Source organism: Felis catus, chromosome B3 (assembly GCF_018350175.1).
Source record: "Felis catus isolate Fca126 chromosome B3, F.catus_Fca126_mat1.0, whole genome shotgun sequence".
In the NCBI taxonomy this organism is placed as follows: domain Eukaryota; kingdom Metazoa; phylum Chordata; class Mammalia; order Carnivora; family Felidae; genus Felis; species Felis catus.
The window spans coordinates 69,180,435-69,190,000 of NC_058373.1; the positions used below are offsets into that span (position 1 = coordinate 69,180,435).

The 9,566-nt window shown below is 44.3% G+C and overlaps 2 protein-coding genes across 2 annotated transcripts in view; one reads left to right on the forward strand and one right to left on the reverse strand.

Annotated features, from left to right (window-relative positions):
• The window catches only part of RYR3 (ryanodine receptor 3), a 455,720-nt gene extending 452,842 nt beyond the window's left edge, over positions 1-2,878 (forward strand). The window contains exons 104-105 of the mRNA XM_045059588.1: positions 582-633; positions 1,927-2,878. Of these exons, the coding sequence (XP_044915523.1) occupies positions 582-633; positions 1,927-2,022 (148 nt within the window). The 3' untranslated portion in view covers positions 2,023-2,878. The remainder of the gene's footprint in view (positions 1-581; positions 634-1,926) is intronic.
• A 121-nt stretch (positions 2,879-2,999) lies between these two features.
• AVEN (apoptosis and caspase activation inhibitor) overlaps positions 3,000-9,566 on the reverse strand; it is a 199,527-nt gene continuing 192,960 nt past the window's right edge. Inside the window, exons 4-7 of the mRNA XM_006932680.3 lie at positions 9,296-9,366; positions 7,394-7,489; positions 4,259-4,610; positions 3,000-3,482 (exon numbers count right to left, since the gene is read on the reverse strand). Of these exons, the coding sequence (XP_006932742.3) occupies positions 3,367-3,482; positions 4,259-4,610; positions 7,394-7,489; positions 9,296-9,366 (635 nt within the window). The 3' untranslated portion in view covers positions 3,000-3,366. The remainder of the gene's footprint in view (positions 3,483-4,258; positions 4,611-7,393; positions 7,490-9,295; positions 9,367-9,566) is intronic.

Consider the following 9,566-nt stretch of genomic DNA (forward strand, 5'->3'; position numbering starts at 1 on the left):
GGAGGAAGGAACCAAATCTGTTCATAGCTTCTGAAGCTGTAACCCTAAGGACACCCCAAAGGATGTGAAATCTGGGGCCCGGGTTCTCCCCACCTCCAGCCTCACAGTCCTATACTCAGAGGGCAAGAGACTGGCTCGTTTGGAAGTGGTCTCTGAGATCATGCAATGTGAGCTGAATGATCAGCCCCCGCCTCCATGGATACTTGTGTGTTCCAGAAGAACAGACCCAAACCTCAGACCCATCACAGTTAGAACAAGTGAGACTACGTGGACTTTTCTCTGGTATCCATAATACAAACAAAACTATTTCTGGAAGAGTCGCAGCAACTTTAGGAGGTTAAATACTTCCCACCTTTTCCATGACCTATCCTTGAGATGCACACACATAATTTCAGTTTTATGTTCACCTATTAAGAGCGTTTTAGTCACCATTTGGTTGTTTAGGGCTTTTTAAAAAGATAGCCAAAATGCTTCCTCATAAGTTGTCTTAGCTCAAGGTTTAGGGACAAAAGAATTTCTCACAAAAAGAGTAACCAAAGTAATGTCTTTTTCTCACTTATACCTTTTTTCTCTTGTTCCAGGTTCTTCCTGATGTATCTGATTAACAAAGATGAAACAGAACACACGGGTCAGGTGAGAAATAAAATATCTTAAGAACCATAGCCCTGCAGTCTAGAGTTTTCTGCACTTAGATTGACTAAATATATTACGTTGGATTAGAAAACATGTGACAAAACACCACTCTTCCCCCGCTACCTGAACTCATAGCCAGTGAGGAAAATGGTCTGAAAGTCTTGTCACAGAAGTGTTAGCAATGCTTGTCTCTCTGGCTGGTGGGTTATGAGTGTTGGTTTTTTTGTTTGGCTACGTTTTCTGGCTTTGGGTCATGATTTAAATTGCTTTTGTAATAACAACAAAAAGAAAATGGCATGAGCTTAAAACAAAAGAAATAATAAAATAATTTTTTGATTTAAAAAAAAATCATAGCCCTGCATTGAGTTTCCTTTTCGGAAGCCTTGAGACTCACCAGAGCATCGAACGTCTGAAGTAGACCGATGATTCCCTTAGTGTCTCATATGCGTTCTTCCTCTGTGTTATTTCGCCATCTCTTTGTGACCTGAGAAACCCCACATCCTAAGGCAACTCCCATCTATTCCTAAAGACTTCCTGGTTATCCTTCCCAGCTAACACTGACATTTTCTAAACCCTTATGGTTACTGCTTCAGAGTAGAATAGCTGGAGGTGGGGAGAACATTACAGAGAAAAAGACAAGGAGAAGCTGAGTGGGCGACTTAACAAAGAGAGTAAAATGGTGTGAGAGACAGCCTGAGAAAGATAACCACCTCATGTGTGGGTGACGCAGGGAATGTGGAGGTGTGGATAGTATGAGTGAAAGTATGTGTCAAAAGGGATTCGGTGACTAAGTAGGAGAAAGAAATGCAAAGATAGAGAACAAGGGAAGAGAAGGTAGGTTATCAAGTATCCCAACATCATCAGGGTTGTAGGACAACTTCACAGCTCACACACTTGTGAGGCACTTGGTTCTGGATCTGCCTTCAGTGCCCCAGGTGTCTGCCCGAGCTAGCACTCACTGTCCCCTCACTATGCATTATTCTGCCTACTACCAAGTACCAGTGGCATAGAATGAGCTTATTTCTAGATCTTTAAGCAATTTACTGGCAATCATTGCATGGTGTTCAGTGTTGTGAGTTTTGCGGGGAAAGGAAGGAGGAGTCGGGTAGGGAATGACTTTTTGCTCTCAAAATAGTCTAGGCTGGGAACAGAGCAAGGAAGAAGGTTCTAGTTGGGCCTCATATAAATGAAACCCCCTCACCACTCCCAAAGGGATACCTACAGAGTAAAAACAACGCAGGTTTTAGCTTACTGTGGTTTCAAAAGAAGTACCCTTTGTTCCCATTGTTTCAGGAATCTTATGTCTGGAAGATGTACCAAGAAAGGTGTTGGGATTTCTTCCCAGCTGGTGACTGCTTTCGGAAACAATATGAAGATCAGCTTGGATAAATCAGAAAGAAACTCCACAGTTCTGGACAACTTCCAGTGGAATAAATCCTTTTACAGTTCTGCAAAATAATTGAAATGTGACATATTCTAAATGCCTCCCTTATGAGAAAGTGTTAAAAATATGTGAGATCGTGGAATTGATTTGGCTTTTTGTGCCTAATGGACATAGCCCTGTGGGAGACAACCTCTCAAAATGTTAAAAGAGGGCAAAGAAGCAAGGGAACTGTAATTGAATACCTTCAAGTTTTTCAGTTGTAATGGAACTAGTTTGTCACAATGGCAGTCATTGAGGAAAGGACTAGAAATAAGAAGTCTTCAACACACTGTACCTGAAATTTTACGCACTTGAATGTCACGTGACAGTATCCACTAGTGACTCATGATCTGAACTACAAAAAACATCATTTTAACTGCAAATTTCTCCCATGGTACTTGCTAGTGAATGTATTCAGAATCAGCTTGAAAAGCTTTAAGCAGTTACAGAAATAGAAAAAAAAAAAAAACCCACACTTTGTCGACACTGAAATATCGATTAAGTGCCTTAAAAATCTCTTTAGATATAGCTATGCAAATTTTTTATGTTTATGTCCCAGATGGACATAGTTCCATTAATTAGTTGTGATCTTCTGTCTTTATGAAACTGCACTTGAAGGTTATTCATATAATTTTTTTTTTCCAGTAACAGCTTGTCAACTGCTGTTATTAGAAGTACTGTACTGAAAATTCAGAAAAAGTTCAATCTTATGCCAAATTGAGTACTGCTTTCTGGTCCCCTTGTAAGTAGTGGAGCTGCTGTGTTTAGGTGAATCTCCTTAAATAAAAGGAAGTGCCCACTGCAATAAAGTAATACACCCCACTCTCTGGTGTTGGCGTCTTGCGTTGCCCCTCTTGTGGCTGACTCTGCAGCCGCACTGTGACAGCTGGGAAAAGGGACATGACACAAATGGCCTAAAACCCCACCCAAGAAAGAAAGGAAGTCCACACACCAGCGTTCATTTATTTGGGCCAAATGCATGCCTTGTTGCTTGTGTCTATCAGCAGCACCTGCTCTGCCGTAAACATTGAAAGGAAGGAGGCTGGAAACAAGAGCCCTAACATCCCCTGCCCTTAAGGGATCTACTAGATCACTAAGCCAGAGAACAAATGCAAGGAGCCTCTTAAAGATATAGTCTCATGTTGTGGAACACAGAGGTAGGCTGTACCGCGGCAAGTGTTGACAGAACGCACTGGCGTGGGGCATGCTTGTAAACCAGCTGTTCTGGAAGGACAGTCTTGGGCCCGCCCTTGCTGACAAGGCCACCAAAATTTGCTTCAGGCACTTTTTTTCATTTTTCTTTCTATACGTTAGGAAATCATGCTGTCCAACCAGTCTTCGAGCTCTTCCTCGGTAACAGTTTTTGATGTACTTGCTTGCTCCGGTTCCACGTTCTTTTCTTCCACCACAGAGGGCTCTGCAGGAGCTGGGGAAATAAAAGCAGTGTTAACAACTGCACGTTGGTCCCCAGAGTGAGGGTTAAGGCTGCCTTGGGGCTTGTTCCATGACAGAAGTCAGCCCTACCTGTTTGCTTACAACAAGGGGAAACGTTCTGTTATTCAATCAGTTACAGTAATATCCTCACAATAAATGGGGTAGAGATTTGCCCCTCTAGTTATTCTGAAGTTGCCTTTTACCGTTCACTAGTTTCTTAAAAAAGACCAACAGCTCAGTTTTCTTTTGACTATTGTAGCACTCCTGGAAAGTCTTCAAAGGTTCTCAAAGGCAGTGTGTGGATGCAGCAGTCACCCTCGGCCTCTCCCTATCAGATGGGCCACTGTCTCGCAGAGCGCACACAAGGGAGGGAGTGCTCTTTTGTAAAAAATAAGATCGAAACAGCAAGCAAGTCTGGAGAGTTGGTTAACTGGCCTGTTCAGATAGTCGATTAAAAGGCCTGCTGATGCACAGCTGAGGACCAGGAGAAGCTTAATGCCTTTTTATAGCTCGAGTTCAATCTGCAGCCCCGGGTTTAATATTGCAGTCAGGCAGGTAGCAGCTTTGGAAGCCGGGTGTATCGAGTGGGAGGAAGGGTGTCAGAAAGGTCAGCTCAGGGGGAAGTGGGGATGTGAGCACAGAAATAGATGTCCATGGACCACAGCAGATCGATGTCAGACGCTGATGGAGATGTGTATGGATGGGACGCAGGTGGGGCTGTTTGCAGAAAAACAGGAAGAGGGATAGGGAATCAAATGGAAGCCATACCTTTTTCTTCTGGGGCCACCTCCCCATCTTTCTCAGATCCTCGGTCCTGAGATGTCTGGTCTGGTAAGATGTTCTCTCCCTCTTTTATAGGTGCATCTAAACTCAGCAGCAGATCTAACTCTTCCTCCAAGGGGCCTGCTGCTGACTGCAGTGGGCCAGTGGGTTCCCGGGAACCCTTCGTGGGACCTGGGCTATCTTTACCCAGGTACATGGGGCAGCCAGCAGCAACAGACTTCAGCTCAGCAGACCCCCTTCCTCCAGGCCCCAAGGGCCCTTTTAACTGCATCCCTCGTCCCTTGCCTTCATCATTTCTCTTTGGTTTCACCTGAGGAAGCTCTAAAGGAAGAGTGGTCTGAAAGAGAAGCATAAAGAGTTAAAAAAAATCTTGAGTCCTGCCACATTTGCTTAAGTAAAAACAAAGGAAGCCAAACTTTGGGCAATGGCTAATTCTATCCAGACAGCAAGTCCACAAAGGGTCTTGAATTCAGGCCCTGCCCCAGCACCCTTCCTTACTGATGGGGGCTAAAACATGGGAGAGAGACCTCAATGAAACACAACAGGGCTGGGCCTCCCCCTCTGCCCCACCTCAGCTGTGTGTTAACTCAGAGTTGAAATCAAAAGGGCCATGTCTTTCTATAACTGCCCTGAGAAATGGCAGCACCACAGGTCTATATGAATGTATGTATACTTCCATCTGTGAGGACATAAACATCTGTAAAAGGCACCGAGAAGCAATCAGCCAATCAATGTGTGAATAAGAAAGGTGAAGGGAGAAGCTCCCCAAGATAAGAGGGATGCTTGCTAACATTTGAGTAAAAAATGCCAGACAGGAAAGAAAACATACTTGATTACATTCGTAAAAAGTACAAAAATGGGCAAAACTAATCTTTAGTATTAGGAATCAGGATAGTAGTTTTTAGGGCAGTAGTGACTCGAGGGAGGGGCGGCTTCTGGGGTGCTGACAATATTCTGATTCTTGCTCTGGATACAGACTCCATGGTTATACATACTTATGCGAGCACTTTTCTGTAATGACTTAACAAAAGTTAACTCTTCAGGGGACTGTAATGTGGAGTGAAGACTGAGAAGCTCTGTTCTGGTGGGGAGGCGGGGAGGCATGGGGTGACCAGCATGGCAGCAGGGTGGGTAGATGGAGAATGAGGTTCAACTACTGTTGGAAGACCTGTCCCTGCATTTAAGCATTCTGAGCAGATCCAGCTTGCTAATGACCCCTCAGGGCTTTCAGAGCAGTATGGCTTGACACATAAATATTCATCCATCATTCTCAGTGTGCAAGATAAAGCTGGGATGTGGTCTTTCATTATAATCCTGGAGTCATTGAATTTGTTCTGGACTGGGTGTCTGGTGTTGCTTTTTTAACTCCCCCAGTAATTCAAATGTGCAAACACAGTTTGCTCTACATCACTGGGTGGGGTGGGGGTGAGATTTAAAACTAGGACCCAGGTTTTCAAAGTTCCTGTGATTGTTTTATACCTTTCTTCTAAGGCCTGCCACTGATACGACATCCTCACTTTCAAATGCTCACAGCGCTTCCTGTTTCTCCCTAAGTCCTGAGGCCCCATCACCTTCATCTATCTCAGTGCTACCCTCATGTGTAGTGCTAACAACCATTTCTCATTCTGGGGGACCCAACGATGCATGGCGGGACTTGGAACATCTCTGGACACCCAGCAGAGACAGCAGTGGTTTCCCAACCCGTAAGAAAACCCCAAACACTTCTAAAGCTCTATGGCGAGTCCCCCTTAGAGGCAAATGCCGTCCTCTCTACTTCTCTGCCCTGCCCTTAACTGTCCTCCAGCCCTGAATTCAACCCGCGTGGGTAACCAATTTGTGCATCTGCTCCAGCGTAGCATCACATTCAGGTGCAGAATGAAGCTGATCATTTTAGTTGCCGGGATTCTATTTACAATTAGGACTGCTCAGGGTTTCGCTTTTTAAAAAATTCAGTAGAGCCACAATTAACATTTTCAAGTTCCTGTAGTCTCATCCACTGGGCCTCCTCGTCTCAGTTCATTATTCAACTGCTGTCTTACGCTGGTGTCGCCTACATTTATGTTTTGAGCCCTTAATTCTGCACCATCAATTTCTCTATCCAACTACTGTTTGCACTTTGCTATCTCAGAGGCACAAACCCGTAATGTCCCAACCTTGCCTTTCCTGATGCTGCCCCACCGCCTAGGTGCACAAGATGGAAAGCCTAGAACAATTCTTCGCTTGCTCTCCATTTCCAGTACTTGACCAAGTCCTGCCAGTTTTACCTGCAGGTGCTCAAAAGTAAAGTCAAGCTCTCTGTCACCTCCACCATCATCACCCTAGCCCCAACCACGATCACACAGGGATCCCACGGGACCCGTGCAGCGGCCTCCTGTTTTGCTTCCCCTCCTCCACTCTCCTCCACCACGTGCCTGCATGCACACATTTACCAGACACTTCTGCCTATTCCCCTAGTCCACTCTCCACTATCCTGCAGCCAGAATGGCCCTTGCTATTATCATTATGAGTATTGCCAAGGTAGATCCGGTTGGGTCACTCTTCTTTAAATTCCAACTCAGACGTTGTTCTACTTTGGATCTCAGCTAATCGGACACTCCTGCAGGAAAGGCTTTCTTAAGCACACCAAAGTAGATCGGGTTCGTTATTATGTATGCTCACAGCACACTAGGCCTCTCCTTCGTAGGACTTAACACAATTGGGTCACTTGATTGATACTCCAATTTCCCAACAGATTAAGCTCCAAAGAGCACGAACCATGTCTGTCTGATCACCCCTTAGTGCTAACAAAGAGTCTGGCATATAAGTTTGTGAGTAAAATACCAGCTAGACTTTATCTTTTTACATTTCATTACGTTCCATTACCTTTGATCCTTCAAAATGTTTCAAATGTAAAATGTAAAAAAAAAAAAAAAAAAAAAGAAAGAAAAGAAAAGAAAAAAACCCTAAAAATTACTTCATTCTCCCTTAAAACTTTTCAAAATGCTACCTTGATACAAAACCCTCAGGTTTACGAAAGGAAAAGCTCACTGTGAGACATTCTGCAGAGGGATATTTTTCACTCGTTTTTTTCTTCTGCTGCCCTAACCCACACTGGCTGGAAGATGCTATCGGGGTTTTTACCTGGACCAATTCAGCAGCGACATTGAGTCGGAGCGAGAGAGGCAGTTCTTGAAGGGCGCGAACCAATGACTCACAGTCCACATAAAATGCCGAATTCTGTCAGCAAACAAAAAATTACATATATATCAGGTGATGATTACAAATGACCTTTTAGAAAAAGAAGATGATAGAAATAAACCATCATTATAACCCCAAGTTATATCCTATTATTAGTTCCATTTTACAGATGAGAACACAAGAGAAGGAAACAAGTCAGCCCAAGTCCTAGAACTAAGATACACCCACCTTCAGGCATGTCTCTCCAAGGTCTGTGCTCTTACCCACATGCTAAACTTCCCCCCAGAAGAAAATGAAGATCAAACTGCTGGTACTAACTGGCCCAGGACAACCCCTGAAGCCCCCTCCTCTGGGAACACTGCACCCCAATGACATCCTCTCAGCACGGCCGGTCTTTCAGCTCTCCTCCCTTGACAGGACCCCCCAGAATCACACTCCTCTGCCGAGACACAGCAAACAATCTCTTTCCCCGGGTGCTACTCTCCATCCCTGCCAGCCCAAAGTGGTCCCCACAGTATTATCTTCATTCACTGATGACCCCACTTATTTTATGTCACGCTTTTTCATTCATTACAAAAATATTTGCTGATCATCTACTTTAGGTCAGCCACCGTGCTACGGGCAATGCACGAGCATGGTCTCTGTCTGGTTCATCTTTGAACAGGCTGCATCTAATAAAATATCTAGTAAAGAGCAAGTTCTCAGTGTTCTGATGAATGAAGAACTTTATGATTATTTGAAACCCTCGGGATAACTGAAACCTTCTCTGAGAGTCAACACGGCCCGAAAGGAGTTGAAATGTGAGAGGTTATCTGTTTGCAATTTGTCCTAGAATGCTAAACTGCACCTCAGGCATCTGCCCACACAGACTCTAGCAGACAATATTTTTAATTCCCTACTTTCTCCATGGGGTAATACATGCCCTATGTAAAGTGACAGGCAGTCACTTTGTAAGTAACACCCCCCGCCGCACAGTGTGGTAAATCAGTGCTCATCCCAAACAAGTAGACATCACACCAGTCCAGAGGTAAAATGAACCACTTACAGTGTGCGTGTGTGCGGAGCTAATAGCAGAATGGGGAGGAGGGTGCCCGACCCTTGGGCTTCAGGTCTGCTATTCAGCCACCTGCCTGAAGCTGTGGACAGATTGTCTAATCATTGTATCAGACAGCATGCCCTAGCCATGGAGTCAGGGAGCCCATGACAAGCCACCACTCATTCTCTGCGCTTTGTAAAAGGGTAAGAACACCTGTCATCTCTCATATGGAAACAATCAGTCAAATCCCACTTGGAAAAGAATCGAAACTCCTTGGGATGGAAGTATGGCACGAACACAAAGCGAATGAAGTGGTTGGCCTTTCTGGATTCGCTGAAAGCCTTCTGTGATATTTGTCCTTATTTTTATAGCTTTATTCTTCTAATTACAGATAAAGAGTTATCTAAAGCTATAAACTTGAGGATTTTTTTTCACCTGATACCAAAAGCAGTATGAGGGGGAAAAAATTACTTTTCAACTCCAAGGGGAAGTTTCACAGAAAGGGAAAGAAGAGAGGCCCAACGGCAGAGCAATCCACACAAAAATCATGACTATAAACTCACTACCTTGCAGCCCAGTCTATGTGAGGAATTCACACAGATGGCCAGGTGTAAAGGTGAACTCTAGCTTCAAAGACCTGTATAATTTAAGCTTCCCAGACATTTTCTGAACGGTTTCTGTAATGGAGACTAAACTGTACATGAATGACTACTCTTTTCTACACGGAGACTCTATCTCAACAATAATGTAAGGATGTTAGTCTCCAGCCTTGAGCAGAGCCAACCCGCATTCGAGACAAACCATCTTACCTGTTTTGGACACGACGCTTCACCATCCCACTCCTTCTCCTCGACAAAGCGGAACTGAGAGAATGAGTCCCCTAGAGATAGAAGAAAAAAAAAACCCACAATTTTACGCAAAAGCCAAAAGAAAAGGCTCAGTTCTCTATATTTCCCCTCCGGCATAAAAGTGCCACTTCTGAAGAGCTAACTGTCCTGAATTCGGCGACATCATTCAGTCGAAGTTCTTGGCTTCCACATCCTTACACGGCAATCTGTGCCCTTGAAAATATTGTGGGCG